This window comes from Eulemur rufifrons, chromosome 7 (genome assembly GCF_041146395.1).
Source record: "Eulemur rufifrons isolate Redbay chromosome 7, OSU_ERuf_1, whole genome shotgun sequence".
NCBI classification, from domain to species: Eukaryota; Metazoa; Chordata; class Mammalia; order Primates; family Lemuridae; genus Eulemur; species Eulemur rufifrons.
The window spans coordinates 93027357-93045967 of NC_090989.1; the positions used below are offsets into that span (position 1 = coordinate 93027357).

The 18611-nt window shown below is 38.7% G+C and overlaps 1 protein-coding gene across 6 annotated transcripts in view; it reads left to right on the forward strand.

The window, feature by feature from the left end:
* Positions 1-7795: 7795 nt before the first annotated feature.
* Positions 7796-18611, forward strand: part of GOLIM4 (golgi integral membrane protein 4) — an 85580-nt gene continuing 74764 nt past the window's right edge. For 2 of the 6 annotated variants that reach the window (XM_069475292.1, XM_069475294.1), the window contains exon 1: positions 7796-8505. In XM_069475292.1, coding sequence (XP_069331393.1) covers positions 8319-8505 — 187 coding nt within the window. In that variant the 5' untranslated portion in view covers positions 7796-8318. The remainder of the gene's footprint in view (positions 8506-18611) is intronic. The other 4 variants (XM_069475289.1, XM_069475291.1, XM_069475293.1 and 1 more) reach the window with 3 other exon arrangements.

Consider the following 18611-nt stretch of genomic DNA (forward strand, 5'->3'; position numbering starts at 1 on the left):
ATACATCATAAGCTACTTAGTAAGCATCATATCTACAAGTTATACATAAAAAGGTTTTTAACTGATCAATTACTCTTTTCAAAGCAGAGTTAGTTTCTTTTTTTAAATAAATAGGTATTGTTTTACAGATTCTCCATTTGGAAATTATCATATAATCATGCCCAGTTTTTGAGTGTACGCATTTAATCAAAGTAAATTAATATAAGCACATGAGATCTTAGGCCCTCAAACAAATTTCTTGTTCAATTATCCAGGCAATCTTTTTAATTTTCTTCTTTTTAGCAACTCTTAAGATCATTTATTCAATAATTTATTGAGCCTCTAATATGGAAAATGAACTACATATAATAAGGGATTTCCATCAGAAATAATGGTCCATACATTTTAATGATTGAGTCCAACTCTTCTTTGCTTCTTAAAATCTATATTTAAATGTAGCACTTCACATATTTAACCTATCCCTCTCTACCTGTTCCTTTCCAAAAGCTCTTAAGTGTATGTTATCCAAAAAAGCCAAAAAACCAAAAACAAAACCCAAAACAAAAAAGCAAACTTTCTCTCAACCAAGTTTCTTAGTGAAGCTACACTCAATTTTATCTCCCTTTCAGGCAAACATATCAAAAGCAGAGTTACCCATACCACTCCTCTTCCCATATTTATCTTTTAGACATTTATTATTGCGATTTTCCACCCCATCCCTAATCTGTTAACTCTATGGCCTTGTTATAGGCTTTATTTTACTTGCCCTCCCTGTGGTTCTATCAGTAACACTCTCTCTCTCTTAAAGAATTCTCTTCCCTAGTCCCTTGGTTTCCTGGTTACTTCTCTCAAGCACCTTCTTTTAAATCACCAATTCCTTCTTTATCTTACTAGCCTTTTGAATGTATGGTAGAAGCACTTAACTCCACTTAAGCAACTCACTGGATTGGGGGTGGAGGGGCTCTCCCAGTCTCTGTAAATCAGGCTGTCTGAAGCCTCCCTGCCCCTCCCCTCCACACTTCAGGGCTGGAGACTCCTGGCACACAAACCAATCTCTAATAGGCCTGTGCTGGTCTGCCGAGTTGTATGCTTAGTAGAGACAAGTGATTTTTTTCTAAAAACTGTTTATGCAATTGCACTTGCTATTTTAATTATGTAATTTAATCAAACATTATGTAAGCTAAGAAATATGAGGATAAAAAAACAGTTGTTTCTTTGAAAATTAAGATGAGTGTCTTGGAAAAGCTCCATAATGGCTGACAGCTTAAAGAAAAACTGCAGTCAAATTAGGTGAAAAACAAGTCTAAGAAAAAAAATCCTTCAAATCTAGATATATTCTACATTGAGATTACCTTACCATCCACCACTCAGTGAAGCTGAAACTGGAATCTGTCAATGAGTCTATGTGGCATGAAAGACAGAGCTAAGCTCCAACCAGCAACAGGCCCACACACAAAGCAAAGGCTTTGGCCCTACAGCAAAATTCAGTGAAAGTACATTTATATGTTTTAAGATGTCATTGCATCATGTTTGATTCTCAGCTTTAATTGACTTTACTGATTAACCAACTACCTGTCTCAATTGCTTTGTTTAAGAGGCCACCTCCAGGAATATCTTGATTGCATCATGAGGCCTCTTTTTTTCCCCTTGTTCTGTTCTTTCTTTCCTTGAGCAATTAAATTTCCAACTAGAGCTTCAACATAGGCTTTAAACAAACAGGTACCCAGTCTGCAAGCATTTTGCAATGAGGGTCCCTGGTTCATTCATCACTGTATCCCCCACCTTATCATTCTGTCCCTGCACTGTGCCTTACACACAGTAACTACTTTAAAAAGTTAAAATCTAAAGAGTACTGAAAACATTAGTTTATAAATTATAACCCAAGAATCAGAAGTCAGGCTTAAATGAAGTAGTCCAGTTTCAAAAAGTATTTATTAGTAATATTTATGATGAAGTTTCTCTCATTGAAAAGCATATTACAAATAAGAGCTCATCATCTGTTTTCCCCTTTGTCCTCCTCTAATTCCTTGAAGAGTTGAAAGTTACAAAGGTGACAGCAAGAATATCTCTTTGTTTTGAAGTTATGATTTACTTCTTCTTAATAATTAAAGAAAAGAAGCTGGGTTGATCATTATGACTGAAAATTACCATTTTAAATTGGGTAGCTGAAGCTTAATTTTTAAAAAATAAATTGTAGTTTTTCAGAAATGTTTGGACAATTTTAGGTGGACAATGACAAGTATCACTATAATTTTAGTTTTATTGTTAGTTTAAGTTTTATTTCCAGTTTAGTTTTCAATTTTATTTTCAGTTTAGTTTTAGTTTTATCTAAAGTTCGAAGTTTTGCTGCTCTCTTGAGTGTTGTGAGCTGATTTTCTCTAAAGCAATTTTCTCTGAACTAGACAGGACAGACATAAATATCCCTTCCATTTTACAGATGAGAGAATCAGTGGTCCTAGCAGTTACTGACTTATTCTTGACTTTACAGATGGTTTGTGACTTAAGTGGGTTTTATACTCTGATACTACATATCTTGAGTTACCTTTTAAATGCTCCTTAGCCCCTTTGCAATTGGGCAGGAGAATCAGGGACTAACGATTGAAAGGACAAGCCCCTCTATCCGCAATTATCACTCACTTGCTCACCAGGCTATCTAGGATTGTGCCCTTAGAGGTCGGCCTTTTGATTTAACACATTGTCCCATAAAATTCTTAGGTGGATTAATAAGTTCTAATTCATTTTTAATATCTTTCTATTAATTAATATTTATACATCCAACTTGTTTTCCTTTAATTAAGTAGTCACTTGAAGTAAAGGAAATGACAGTAATGGGAGTTTTACACAGGGTTGTTTCAGACTGGTCTACTTTGTCTCCAAGAACGGAAGCCCAATGTGCATATGTGAGAGGATGGGGGTTTGGGAGAGAAGGCTGTAGTCACAGTCCAGGATTCTGGGAAACCAAAAGGGATTACTAAAATATTGAATGCCAAGAGTTGAAGAGTTGAACTAGAGAGTAGAATGAAAATGAGCACAGTGATCAAAGACAAATGTTTCTATTGCACAGTTTCAATTTGGGATGAATTTAATGCCGTAATAACTTGATTCTTATTATTTTTTATTTGAAAATTTGCTCTACCTTATTTCTAAGCAAAAATATTGGTAGTGCCTTTGTTTTGACTGAAAATATTCCTGGAAACTATAGTATTAATATAAAGAATGTTTATGAAGCAGATTATGATTTCCCTTAGGAATAGTTTTAAAACTAAATGTTGGATTTCCAACCCAGGACTTGGCATTGGATACCATAAATATGGCCAGCCACATCTCATGACAATTAAAAACTATTATATCATATAACATATTAGTATAATACTGATTCTATAAAATGATCACGGATAAAATAAGTATATCTTTCATATAAAGGAATCTAATAAACTATAAATTTGGGGGTGAAGAGGGAGACATTAAAAATACCATGTTTTACTAGCCACTGATGTTTTCCATGGTCTTTCAGCTTATTTGAAGTCTCCGAGTTACTACCCTGGATAGAGCTGGAGCCCATTCTACTAAGGGAAGTATCCCAAGAATGGAAAAACAAGCACCACATGTACTCACCATCAGATTGTTTTAACTGGTCAACACTTAGGTGCACATATAGCAATAACATTCATGGGGTGTCGGGCAGATGGGAGGTGGGAGGAGGGAGTGGGTATATACACACATAAGAGTGCGATGAACACCATCTGGGGGATAGACTCCCTTGAAGCTCTGACTCGGGTGGGGAAAGGGCAATACATGTAACCTAAACATTTGTGGCCCCATAATATGCTGAAATAAAAAAAAAAAGTCTCCAAGTTACTGAAGGTGGTGAGCTAGTGAAAAGCTGAAAGAGCTATTAGAAGATTTGGGAAGTGTACTTCACTTCTAAGGCTCACATATGGTCTCTTTTCATTAATTCTAACATTCTATGAAACTAAACTTTTTTATAAAACTAATATGTTAGTTCATTAGATGCTAGATACAAGAAACATTAATTAAGAAACAAATTCATAATAATTTTGTGTGCTGCCTTAGAGTTTGGAAGAGTCTAGGATACGTTAGGTGTCATGCTTTAGAATGTTGTTAAAGGGGTTTGAAATGACAGTTCCTGTTTCTTTAGTCCAGCTACACATCTTGTGACTAATAGGAACTCCCAAATAATTTTCTGTTATCAAAGTACTCTATTTTCAAAAAGTATTTATTAGTGATGTTTATGATGAAGTTTCTCTCATTGAAAAGCATTTTACAAATAAGAACTAATCATCTGTTTTCCCCCTTGCCCTCCTCTAATTCCTTAAATAGTTGAAAGTTACAAAGGTGACAGCTTAGTGACAGACCAGTGCAAGGCACCAAGATTCCATGAGTGGGTTCAATTACTCAGTTATGTGTTTAGCCACAGGCCTATTTCGTACTTTGTTAATCTGTTAACAATTACTACCAGGTCATTGACAAAATCTTGTGAAAAAGGAGTTTCAAAACATCTCTCACAAAATCCTCTAAAAGACATAATACCTTGAATGTAGCTTCCTTTACCCCACAAAATAGGTCAGGCAGAGGTGGCAAGCAGGGAAGTAAGTGTGTTAACTAGATGACAGCAAATAGGTGAAATGGCAAAAAGGCAGAAATAAAGAGTGAAGGTTCTTATAGAGGATAAAGGATAGTTAATTTCTGTAATTGTTACATGAAAAGTTTAAAACTGTGTTTATTAGTACTGAAAAGCCATTTTAAATTTTATTTAATATTCATCATTTTTCTTAGGTGTTGATTTCTCTTGTAAATTAAAAAATATTGAGCTCCATTTGTAATAAATTTGAATGAAAAATTTCAGAAAAGTGGAAATTATTTTACTCTAGGATCTTAAACATTGTTAATTTAGAATCAACTCATTTTTACAAATTATATATCAGCCGTCTCTCTCAACTTTATATTTCTTGCCTTCTCCTATTTTGAAAATGAATGAATTTGATTAAAATGACAAATTCACATAAGCTGGAGAGAATGCTACTGTTCCCAAATGTTATCTTAGCCCTTCTCAAACATTGAGTCTCTTTAATTTCTTCCTGCCTTAGAAATAAAATATCAAATTGGTAAAATTCCTCAGGATGTACAATTTAAAATTTTATATACATTTATATTTAAAGGCATAGGAATATAATTATATACTATTGTTAAAATAATAAACAAAAATAAAATAGAACTAAAACAGACCTTCCAAGACCAGTATAAATAGTTCACATATTACAATTTCTACCCAAAGGCAATGTTATGTAAATCCAATTTATAGGCCCTGGATAGCTTCCTCATTTTGGCTGCTCAAAAGCTCTATACTGATATTTTCAAGAAACTAGCATCATACTTCACCTTGGAAATGTAATATAAAGACACTGCCATTAGTGATTTTATGTACTTCTACATACCCTTCCTGAATTTGAAATAATGGACAAGTTCAGGTAATAATTTTTGCTCTCTTTCAAATTTTATGACTAAAATATTGAGTTGTGTTTTATGGCCTACATTTATTATATTCTGTAGAGTCAGCCAGCAGCTTTAGGCAAAGAATACCTTTGGAGTCTGGAATCAGATGCAAAAAAATCAGAGGTTTAAAATGAGTAATCATGTATTCAGGAAGCATACGAATGTCCCAAAGATTCTAAAATACAAATAAATACTGCATACTGTGTAATATATGAGCAATAATTTTCCAACCCTCTGTACAGTCTCTCTTTCTTTTGCAGCTAAGGTAATTTTCTGTTCAAGGATGGGCCAGGATTGTTGCTATAAACCTCATTTTCTCCAGAGCAGTTTGAGTAGTATTTTTGGAGGAAGAGTTTTTTTTAGGAAATTTTACACTGACAGTGGTAAGGAGCTTTTAGTTATGAGGAATTCTAAAAGGATCCCATAATTATCCAGTCTTAATTTCTAAAAGTCAAACACAAAGAGGAAAATTTACACTGGTAGATTCAATAACAAATAAGGTTATATAATACTTACACAACAGAACAAAACTCCAAAACTTCTTTAGATTGTTTTCTTTTTAGTTTCTCATTTTAATGAACCACATACAACTTCTTAATATAACTTGTTTAAATAGAATGAGAACATTGTTTCTAAAACAAAACAAAAAGTGACAGAGCAAGATTATGATCTGGATTCTAATCTTGCTGAGCAGCTAACTTTCTTCAAGGCCTAAAATGTCCTAGAGCTATCACAGTAACTTTGATAAACTTTGATTTCTTTATTTATCAACATGTAAGACTAATACCCTGGCTGCAGTAAGTGAGATAGTGTATTTGTAAATGAAAGCATTTTGAACAATGTAGTGTAAATTATTATTTATTAAGGAAAAGCACATGCCAGGCACATGTATATTTTACAGTGGTATAAATGTCACAGGTTAGCTTGGTTGTAAATTTACTAAATTGTATGGCTTTAGCAACCTATACCTTCACAGTTCACCATAAAAAATTCTGCACCAGGGACTGTCTTTATGTTGTATTTTGCTAGACAGATCTACCCTCATTTTGAGCACCCATTACTGATGGTTACAACTAAGATCTAGTTAGAATATCATAAAAAATATTCAGTATGTAAATAATTCCACCAAACTATTGAGACATTTGAGGAAAAATTTACTTTTCTTAGAATTCAGGTCAAGAGCAGAAACAAAATTATCATTTATGCATAACCTCAATTATGCCCCCTAAAATACACAGAAAGAATAAATCCAGTACAGATTTCTTTGAAGAGGTTTGTGGTTGTTACATTCGCTGTACTGTAGTGGTTTTTACATAGGTAACCTTTCTTGGTCTTTAAAATGTAATTTAAAAATGTAACTAATGTATTTTTGTCATCAATAAAACAAATACATATGACAAAAACGAATGCATACTCATTTCAGCCTATAAGATTTGTTTTTAAATTATTCTATTTGCAGCCGGGGGCGGGGAAACGTGAGATCATTTCTTTCCCCTCTGCCAACGGCAAGCTGATTTCCCCAGCCCACGTGGACAGTTGAGCAGTAAGTGCAGCGTGCTTCAAGCCTCCCCGCTCGTGGGGTACCATCTGTGGGCACACTTGCATCCAGGCTAGTTACACTGAATGGCGTGGACAAGACATCTCCGGCTCACCACCGAGACTGTGCTCTGTAGCTACCACGACTGTCTGCCGCATCTGTCCCCTGGAGAGGGAAAGTTTACTCAGCAGAGTGCCCGCAGTTGCTGCCATCCGTTCTTTCGTACATGTATACGTTGTAGTTGTCTCCACGTGCGTTCCGAGGGCTGGATCTCTCTCTCTCTCTCTCTCTCTCTCTCTCACACACACACACACACACACACACTTGCGCACCGAACTTCACCCAGCCTCAGACCAAGATAAGTCCCCGGCCCACGCCAAGCTCCCCGCCCCTCGCTCCTCCGCCACTTCCCACCGTCTCTGACTCCACGTGGGCGCACTCCGGCGCCTGGCGGCCGCGCTGCCCACGGAGCCCCTAGTCTGCCCCCGCGCTGGGAGGGAAGGCGCGGTCCTGGGGTCGGACGGACAAAGCGGGCGTCCAATCGAGCCGGGCACTGCCTCCCCGAAGGGAGGGAGCCGCAGCTCAGACCGGCCCAATGAGCAGGGAGCCCGAGTGGGACTTCCTCCCGGAATCCCGTTGGCCAGAATAGCGGGGCCGTGGGTGACACGTAAGTTGGGTGGGAGGTGGCGGCGGCCAAAGCTCGAGTAGCCCCGTCAGTGACACTGGCGCGCCGTTCCCCAAAACGGACTGGGGCAGCCACCCCCACCCCATCCACTAACGCGGAGGGCCGCGCGCGGAGGGGACCGTCCGGAGTCCAGGTCCCTTTGTTGGGCGAGCACTCCCTGCTTTAGGTGGCAACAAAGTCGTGCAGTGGGAGCCGCCGCGAGGGGGCGGAGAGCGGCCGGGGCGGGACTCCAAGAGCTGCCGGGGACAGCGGGGCCAAAAAGTGGGGAGGAGGGAAAAAGGTAGGCGGCGTCTGGGGACGGGCGCGAGGGCAGCCCGCTCTGAAGTATGCGGAGGGCCCCCTCCCGGGCCCGGGCACTCGCGGAGAGCGAGCCTTGCAGAAGTTTGGCTGCCGCTGCCCGGGCGGCGTCGATGGCTGCGCGCCCCGCGGCGCGCGGCGGCTGAGCTGGAGCCACTTCCCCTCCGGCCCGTCTTTTGTGTCTCGCATCTCCTCCTCATGCTGCGTCTGGCCACCTCCTGCGGCGGCCGCTGCTGAGGCTCTCGCTCGGGCCGTGGGGAGGAGAAGACGGCGGGGGCGGCCGCGGCGCGGGGTCCAGGCGGGACTATGGGAAACGGGATGTGCTCCCGAAAGCAGAAGCGGATCTTCCAAACGCTGCTGCTGCTGACCGTGGTATTTGGCTTTCTCTACGGCGCGATGCTCTACTACGAGCTGCAGACGCAGCTGCGGAAAGCCGAGGCGGTGGCGCTCAAGTACCAGCAGCACCAGGAGTCCCTCTCCGCCCAGTTACAAGGTACGGTTAACCCGACGCGCGCAGCCCGTACGCAACTTCGCCCTGCGTCTCCACCGGGGTTGGAAAAGTGGCTTTCGCGAGCCACTGGCACTGTGGGTGCTACCTCTGACCTTCGGGGACATCAGGTGAGCCGTGTAGGATTGCCGTCCTCCCCGCCCCCGCTCCCCCCCGAGTGTCAGGGGAGATGATGACATTCCCATCCTCCTGCTTCCTCCCAGCAGTTACGTTTGAAATCAGTAGCACCAGCTCATTGTCCCGCCTGGCATTTGGTGGGCGGGTGCACACGAAGTCTTTTACCGGAGCACTTGTCAAAGGCCCAGCTGCAATTCGGCCCATCTCTGAGGGGCATGGTTCTGTGGCGTCTGGGTATTTGCTCTCCAGTTGACTTTGTCATTCTCTTAAAAAATGGGGAGTTTGGCAAAGATTTCTGAAACTGTACTGTTTTCTTCAAAGAAAAATTAAGCCACGATCCAGCAGTTCAAACTAATGGCCCAATAGAATGGAACCTAAATCTGCTAGTTTCTTATTTTGTTAGTTTAATGGCGTGACTTTAGGGATGTTGGATGTATTGGAAAAATCCAAACTGCTTAACTGTTCACCATCCTGCGGGTATTTGATTTGATTTTTTAAAAAAGGTTTACTTCCTGAGTGGCTTTTAGTTCATCACAGAGCTATCTGTGTGTGTTTGTGTGTATATTTTACAATTATCCTTGGGAAGTCAAAGGGGAGAAACACAGTTTTTCACTTTGGCAAACACAGCAAACTTGAACAAGACTTGTAGAAGAACTTAAAGCGTGGTGTATCCTTTTATTTTAGAACCTCATTTAATGTAAATTTCAGAAACATGAAAGATGCATGACTGCAAAGTAAGCACCGTGTAGTCCTGTTAAGGACATAGTCATGCTATAGATATTTTTTGAAAGCTTTTACTTGTACTTGTGGTTAGTTTTCAACACTTACGCAGTTCTCTCCCCAACGAAAAAATAATAACAACAAGCTGTGAGTAGTGAAATGTTGACAGTCTTTGCTGATAATGCACATATATGTAGCTTATTTCATATTACTAGGCAGATACAAGCTGAAGAGATGTTTCTGCCTGTGATGTATATACAAATATAAAACAGATGCCTTTTTGTTGCTCCAGCTATTCTTAGTGTATTTTAGTAAAAAAAAAAATTAAGATGAGAGAAAATGATACACAGCTGATTGCTTGCTCATATTTGCTCTTCCCAACTTAGAAGAAAGGAAAGTATTTTTAGCTTGCTGAAGCTGCATAGCCACAGGCAATGAAAATATGTGGCTGGGCTTGGTTGAAAAGGAAAACCTGTTTTGATACACTATTAGGTTCAAAAAAAATTTTCTTTAAACTTGTTGAGATTTACCCATGAGTTATTGTTGGTATATGGGTGGATATTTACTTATTTACTTACAAGATATCAGCAGCTTCCCTGTGAAGTTCAGAGCAGTTGGACCAAGAGAATAATTTGCTGTCTAATAGTACAGCAGGTCTGGATTTTCACAAATGTGGCTGGAAGAGGCATTATATGAGGTTTGCGTCTTGGTCTCTCAGTTTATAAGTCCCATGAGGGCAGGGGCTGTCATTTTCACCATTACATCCTCAGCTCCACATAGTGCCTGACACTCACAAAGGGAATCAATATGTATTTATTCAGACAACAAACAGAAATCATTCTGAACCATGGTGAGAAAATTAATTCCAGATACTTTTGTCTGCTTTCTTAGGCTATACTTCTATGTCTCTGGTTTTTGAAAACCAAACAAACCAACAACAACAAAATATTTTATCCAAGTAGCTCGTTTGCCTCAACTGCCTATGCTGGAATTTGTTGACTGAGGCCCTGAATTCTGAATCATAGCCTTTATTTGCAGTATTCCATTTTGAAAATCAACTTCAATTTCTTTTCTCCTATAATTTGCATTCTTTTGGTGGTAGTAATGGGGGAAAAGGGTGGTAAATGGTAATACAGGATCATTAAAATGCACAACTTTTGCTTTGCAGCAGGAAATGAAAGTGTTCTTCCTAGTTTGAATGAGTGGCTTTAAAGTCCATTAGGTTCATTTCTTAATTTACTCTTTTGACATTTCCTCTTCAGCTGTGGTGCTGCAACACTTACAATATGATTGTGCATGAAGAATTATTTCATAAGCAGGCTAAAGTTTCTTTTCTTAATGGATTCACTGTTGAATTCTGTAGCATTATTTTGTTTTATTTATTTATGTTTACTCTGTACTTTAATGGATGCAACTGTAGCATTTATATTGGATATCACATCTGCAGGACATTTCAGTGAACATTTTCTGATAATATGAGCTTTTGCTTCCCTTTTCCAATGAGAAATGACATTTTACTCAGAAGCACTATGTACCACCTGCACAGATGGGTTTTAGGGTATCAGACTGTCCATTGTTTAGTTAGGTGGGATCTCTTGGCCTGGCCTGGATTAAGATCAGAGTTAATTATAAGTGGTCTTCTTTTAAAATATAACTCTTGAAAAAATTTAAGTAGCTTGGTCCTATAGTTGATGGTACACCTTTGTTAAGTGAGCATATTTAGATCATCCTCAAGAATGGGTTATACTCCAGATATTCCTTTGAAAGTAGTTACTTGGAACCCCAAATGCATTTTGTTGTAGAAGAGCCCCATAAATAGGAGATGGTGGGGGAGACATGCAGGTTACAAACTGGTGGCAGAGGTGATAATAACCTTTGGCAGCACAGTGTTTATGTAACCTGTAAAATTTTTTTAACTTCTTTCAAGTGAGCCATGCACTATTCTCCGTACCTATAGGCAGTGTTTCTCAGTCTAGACTGCCCGTTAGAATCACCGGGTAGGCACAATCCATGTGGGATGGAACCCAGGCCTCAGTAGTCTTTAAAGCTCCCCAGGTAATTCCAGTATGCAGCCAAGTTTGAGAGCCTAGCTCTATAATCTCAAATTAGCCACTTCACACATTTACTTTACTTGTTTGGCCCCAAAGACATTTGAATTTTTTATCCTGGGCATGTGATTAAAAGCAGACTAATTTCTAGACTGTGAATCACATTTTAGTTGTACAACTTTTTGTGTAAACTTGGACCTCGTTTTTCTTATTTACAAAATGGAGATTAGAATACCCTATTTTATAGGGGTATTGTGAGGATTAAATTAGATAATGCCTGTAGAACTCTTAGCACCTAGTTGGCACATAGTAGGTTCAGCTCATTAAAGCTTGGCTGTTGTTATCATCAGAGTCCCTGTTTGAGGTAAAATATTTCATCTCTTTTTCTCTCACCAGGTTTGTCATGGGTAAAATTTGGAAATTGGCAGAATTTGTTTTTATAGTTAACCATTTCCTTTTATAGTACCTAGATGACCATTAAGGAAAATAGATAAACTGGTGTAAATCCAGTGTACTTTATTCAGGAGAAGGGACCTTCTTTGACAATTTAAAACTTAGAGTATGGTTACTGATTAACTGTCTTCTGGATCTTATCAGATTAGGAGAGGGTGTGACTGCTAAGGTAATAACTATGTGCAGTAAATTCTGGGAGAGAGATGTAACTATTTAAAATTTTTTAAAAGGCATTTATTGTATAGGCAAAGAGCCCCACATTCCTAAAACACTACATTATAATGCTTTTGGATTTCCCAATGATGACCAGAAACCATCAAGAAAAGGTTTATATAAAGTTTCATATGATCCTATTCCAGATAAGTGTATTATAACTATTTAAAATAAAAAAGTTTTTTGTTTCTGAGGGTCACATTTGTTATTTAAGTTAGCTGTTCTTTGCTTCAAGCTCCCCTAGCACTTAGGATGGCCCAATAGCCTAAGCATGAACACATGATATTGTAATTGGTTACTTCTTTGTTTTCAACCTCCACTAAATCTGCTTTAAAAAAAAGGAAAGTCTCCTTCAGCTCAGGGCCAGCCTTTTTAAATTCCTTCTTCTGATAACCTGGTGCCTGGCTTATAGTAGGTGCTCAATAAATAGTAGGTTTATACCTATATAGTATTTTTTCTCTGCCTGTTAATGTGCTTATATATGGTAGGCAATGAAGTATAGTGGATATGGACTGAGGAGTCAGAGCACTGGAATTTGATTTCTTGCTTTTGTTCTAGCTGTGTGATCTTGGGCAAATTACTTAACTTCTCTGTGACTCTATTTCTTCATATGTAATAATTAAGATGATAGTGTTTATAATAGGTCATGAGGATCAATAGTGTTAGCTGATGTACAATGCTTAGAAGGGTGCAGCTTGTATGTTGAACTATTGAGGAAGCACATATATAACAGAGTGGTTCATAGACCTCAGTAATTTAAACTGCAAGTGTGGGCAATACGTGGCAGGTGTATTGCACTCATTTTCAAGTGCAAAGTTAGGACTTATACATATCAATTAGACATTGTGTATTACATGGACATCTTCAATGAAGTACATCTTACAATTAAAAGGAGATATATTTATCAAGCTATGTTTGTTTAATTCTGTTCCATTCCATAGTATATGGAACAAAAATACTCTTTAAGTTCGGTAGTTCTTGTTTGTATGTAAATTCATTCCTTGAATAAAAGATAAAAGCTTCTAGATACCTTTTGAAATTGACTCAGTGAAGCATTCTTTTACACATATGTGATTTGCACAGGAATCTACAGCCAATTCCACACGTTGTGCTTGCCTTAATCATCCCTGTAAAGTGGAGCATGCCAGCTCTGTAATGAGAGTACTGGTGTCCAGATAAATGTTGGTTGACTGTGTAAGAGAATTGCTCATGATATGGGAACCTTTAGTTTAAGTCCCAGGCAGATTGGAAGCGTTACTTTGACATTTTTTATTCTTTCTTATCCGAGGAAGGACAGTTTCCTACAGGGCTGGAGCACAAGACCGGATTTCAGTGGCTGAAGGAATGAGTGAATTAGAGTTGGAGGAATGAAGTCTGACTGAAGATAATGTGGACTAAAAAGCAGAAGATTACAGAGAAATCAGAAAAGGGAAGGGAGAGAAAAAGGGACAGATACCAACTGACACTTTGCAAGGCAGCAGGAAGATTCTTTTTCACACCTTTATGCCCTAAAAGAAAAGCAGCAGGGAACAGTGAAGGGAGAGTGGGTTTGGGCATCAGATGCAGTTTGAATGCAACTCTGGTGCTTACCAGTAGGGTGTCCTTAAGCAGTCAAGTAAGCTCTCTGAACTTCATTTTCTTCGTATTTGAATTGGGGGAAACAATGTCTATCTTGCAAACTTGTATGGATTAGAAATATTAGGTTGGTGCAAAAGTAATTGCGGTTTCGGACCATGAATTTTAAACCATCATAACTAGGCTCAAACACATCTTTATGAATCAACATAGGAACCATCACAATCAACACCTTGTTGCCAACAAGAGATAAATTTGTTTATTCCTATAGCGTAAAAATCTGTGTCTCAGGATCCGATGAACTCTTGGAAAGCATTTTCTGCTTCCTGCTAGTTGTGGAAGCGTTTTCTCTGCAAAGAGTTGTGGAGATGCTTGAAGAAGTGGTAGTTGGTTGGCGAGAGGTCAGGTGAATATGGCGGATGAGGCAAAACTTCAGAGCCCAATTTGTTCAACTTTTGAAGTGTTGGTTGTGCAACATGTGGTCAGGCATTGTCCTGGAGAAGAATTGGTCCCTTTCTGTTGACCAATGCAGGCTGCAGACCTTTCAGTTTTCCATACGTCTCATCGATTTGCTGAACGTACTTCTCAGATGTAATGGTTTTGCCAGGATTCAGAAAGCTGTAGATCAGACCGGCAGCAGACCACCAAACAGTGACCATGACCTTTTTTTGGTGCAAGTTTGGCTTTGGGAAGTGCTTTGGAGCTTCTTCTTGGTCCAGCCACTGAGCTAGCTGGTCATGGCTGGTTGTCATATAAAATTCACTTTTTGTTGCAGGTCACAATCCGATCGAGAAATGGTTCCTTGTTGTGTACAACAGGAGAAGACGACACTTCAAAATAACGATTTTTTTGATTTTCAGTCAGCTCATGAGGCACCCGCCCACTTACCGAGCTTTTTCACCTTTCCAATTTGCTTCAAAGGCCAAATGAGTAGAATGGTTGACCTTGAGTTCTTTGGCGACTTCTCCTTTAGTGGTAAGAGGATCAGCTTTGATGATTGCTCTCAATTGGTCTCAGTTGGTCGTTGTCAACTTCGATGGCCAGCCACTGCACTCCTCATCTTCAAGGCTCTCATCTCCTTTGCAGAACTTCTTGAACCACCAATGCACTGTACATTTGTTAGCAGTTCCTGGGCCGAATGTGTTGTTGATGTTGTGAGTTGTCTCTGCTGCTTTACGACCCATTTTGAACTCGAGTAAGAAAATTGCTTAAATTTGCTTTTTGTCTAACATCATTTCCATAGTCTAAAATAAATATAAAATAAACAGCAAGTAATAAGTCATTAGCAAAAAAAGCGAGAAATGTGCATTAAAATGATATATAACATAACCACATTTATTTAAGAATGTATTCTAATATCAAATGACAAATTTCAACCATGCTAAAAACCACAATTACTTTTGCACCAACGTAGTATATCTAAAGAGACCAGCATGAGTCCTGGAGCATATTACTACTACCATTTAGTAGATGCCCAGGACTGCTATTGTTTGTGGGGTGGGAGTTCCACGCGGCTAGCGAGGGTACCAAAGTGGGTTCCAGGAATTTAAAGAGACGAGCAGCAGCAGGTAGGTGAGACATACTCTTTATTGTCGGGATGATGCTGCAGCAGTGAGAATATGGCGAGCACTTATATATGGCTCGGAACAATAGGGCAACATGCCCCAGCGAAGGGGAGATCACATGGTTCTTACATAAGAGGTGACGTCGTGGTTACATAAGCGTGCTGACTCATGCCTTATCAGAAGACTGGAGGAAGACACACCAGCAATCATCTTGGTTTGGCCTAAGAAACCTATTGCCTATACAAATGGATTTCCCCTTACATTGTTAGATTAGCATTGGGCTTCTTTTTAGTTTGCCCACCCTTTACTGCATCTAGTAGATAATAGTGTTATTAATGGTGACCTACATGTGGCTCTTCTCAGAACTATGTGCCCAACTTAGCTGAAACTTTTATTTGATTTAAGATACTCTTACTTTGTCTTTTCTGCTCTTTTGACCCTTTTGGTGGGGAGAAAAAAACGTGAAAACATTTTACACGATAGCAACTAAGAGTTGCTGTTTTTCATTTTGACAACCAAGTGTTCTTATTTTATCATTGCGGACAAAATGTTTCTCCTCCTACCAGTAGATGGTTTGTAGGTTTTGTAGCTTTGTTTGGAAGTGAAAGTTATGTGTAATACAACTTTATTATTAGAAAAATGATAAACTTTCTTTTCAAGCCACTGTTATTTGGAGAGAATTTATTTTGATAGAATTTTGAAAATTTATTTGAAGAAGTTAAATTATTTTTAACACATAAAATTTATTGAATGCCTACCATGTTCAAGTTCTATGCCAAGCACATTACATGCATTGTTATTTAACAGTGACACTATCACTTTAGTGTGAATGAGCAGTCTGAGTCTTAGAGAGGTTAACTTGCCAGTGTCAAGATGTAGCCTAAGGAAACTGAGCTTAGACTAATGTGACTTACTAGCCATGTATTTTCCATGGTACACCAGTGGCCTCAAAATTGTTTTAGTGTCTCTCATGACAATATTAATGGTTTTGAGAAAGTAGGTTAGGTGGATCATATGACGATTCAGGATAAAATTTAGAATCAGAAGTAACAGGTGTGACCATTTGATGCAGCATTTCCAGGGTGTAAGACATTTGCTGCTGTTAAGAAAGGTGATTTTGGTTGATACTGAAGTTTATTTCAGGAACCATGCAGATGTTGCCTGAAATAACATCACATCACAGAATGAAAAACATATAATTCCCTTTCAATGCTTTCTTGACAAGTCAAGGAGAAACTCTCATTTTGATGCTAGAATCTCTCTTTTACATACAGTTGCTTATCTGTTTTTCCAAAGACAAAAGACTTCAAGCAGCCAATGGTCTGATAGCTAACAGTCTAATAATTGTTTTGTTGTTTTATTGCATTTTCTTTCTTTTTTTTTTTTTTTTTTGTTTTGTTTTGTTTTTTTTTTGAGACAGAGTCTCACTCTGTTGCCCAGGCTAGAGTGAGTGCCGTGGCGTCAGCCTAGCTCACAGCAACCTCAAACTCCTGGGCTCAAGCGATCCTCCTGTCTCAGCCTCCCGAGTAGCTGGGACTACAGGCATGCACCACCATGCCCGGCTAATTTTTTCTATATATATTTTTAGCTGTCCATATAATTTCTTTCTATTTTTAGAGGTGGGGTCTCGCTCTTGCTCAGGCTGGTCTCGAACTCCTGAGCTCAAACGATCCGCCCACCTCGGCCTCCCAGAGAGCTAGGATTACAGGCGTGAGCCACCGCGCCCGGCCTGCATTTTATTTCTAAATTTAAATCCATTAATGCCATGTAAATAAGATTTTTTTAAAATAAGGTAGTGATAAAAAGTTTTCTTTTTGGAAGTTTATTTTAGGGGAATAAGTGTATATTTGGTAGTCATAGTACTTGTACAGGTTTTGTATGGCTACATTAAGAATGCATGTGCGGGCTGGGCCTGGTGGCTTATGCCTGTAATCCTAGCACTTTGGGAGGCCAAGGCGGGATGATCACTTGAAGCTTGAGGCCAGGAGTTTGAGACCAGCCTGAGCAACACAGTGAGACCCTGTCTATCTATCTATCTATCTATAAAAGAAAGAACTCATGTGAGGAGTACCTGCATGTTTGAAGTTTAGGAATTGCACTACTGGTCAAATCTGATACAAACATTGATTTTTACAGTTAATAAACTGAATTGTAAGATAGATAAATTGCTTACCATGTGTCTCAAGCTGAGCCCAAAGCCCACATATCCTGACTCCTACCTAATACGAGATAACATTCTTCTACTACCCTGTGCTGTCTGTGTAGACCAGCAACACCCCTTTCTCTCTTTGAGCAGAAATGGGCATTGCTATTTTTTAAACAGTGCTGTGTATTTCTGAGTGGAATATTTGTGTTCTTTGTTTTTATTGACCCATGTGTGCTTATTCAGAAGACATGTCAGTCATTGCCCTTCACTGATAAGCTTTACTGTAATAAATAAGCTCATAGCCTGGATGGACATGGGCATGAAATAAATTGCTCTCTATAGCAGTATGACATTTTAAAAAATATTGCTTTAACTATTTTTCATATATAAAATGTCACAATATGATAAATAGTGAATAGAAAATTAAAAAGATGTCCTGTCATTCTGAAGGATAGGGATTTTAGAACATTTGAATGATACCATTTGCTTTCCTTTGAGAGTGAATTAAAAAAATATATAATCATTTGAGGAGAGTCAAACATTCCATTTTCCAGTTCACATCTCATTTAAAATGCCTTTTTTATTGGAATCTTTGTTGCAAAAAATCTGCAAATCAAGATATTTAGGAGAGCTTTGACGTTGCTTATGTGCTCTGCTAACAATAGCTATGATGCTATCAAATAAATATTATAAAAATGGATTAAAATTGAGCAGTTGATAATTATTTGATTACTTCATTTGGTTTCAATAGAGCAATTTATCAAGTTTTACATTAGTGAAATTTAATATTATAAGTCTGTAATTCCTGCCCTTCTGCATCAATATGTCAACCTTTTAATAAGCAGGAAATTTTTAAAAGAACTTTATATGCTATTTAGAGGTTTAGATGCTATAAAAAAAGGTAAATTGTACTGATATCAAACATCACTTTTATTAGAACATGAAAAATTAATCCTCTCTGTAAAGGTGAGTATCAGCTCAAAATCCAGAAGTCATCCAAATTTGATTGCGGTGTGGATGAGGCTCCTTGAGTATCGTTCCATAAGTATAACTCTTCAAGTGTAATTCCTCTTCATCTGTCAATCTGTGAGACTAAAGAGTCAATTATCTGCTCTCAGCACAACCAACATACAGTGGTAGGGCAGGCATAAGATACCTTGATATTTCTCTTCAAAAAAGGTGGAAAACTTGAGGTACGCGTAGGAGTCATTTGTCCATAACAATTCTTAAATCTAGCTAGGCAAACGCTTTTTG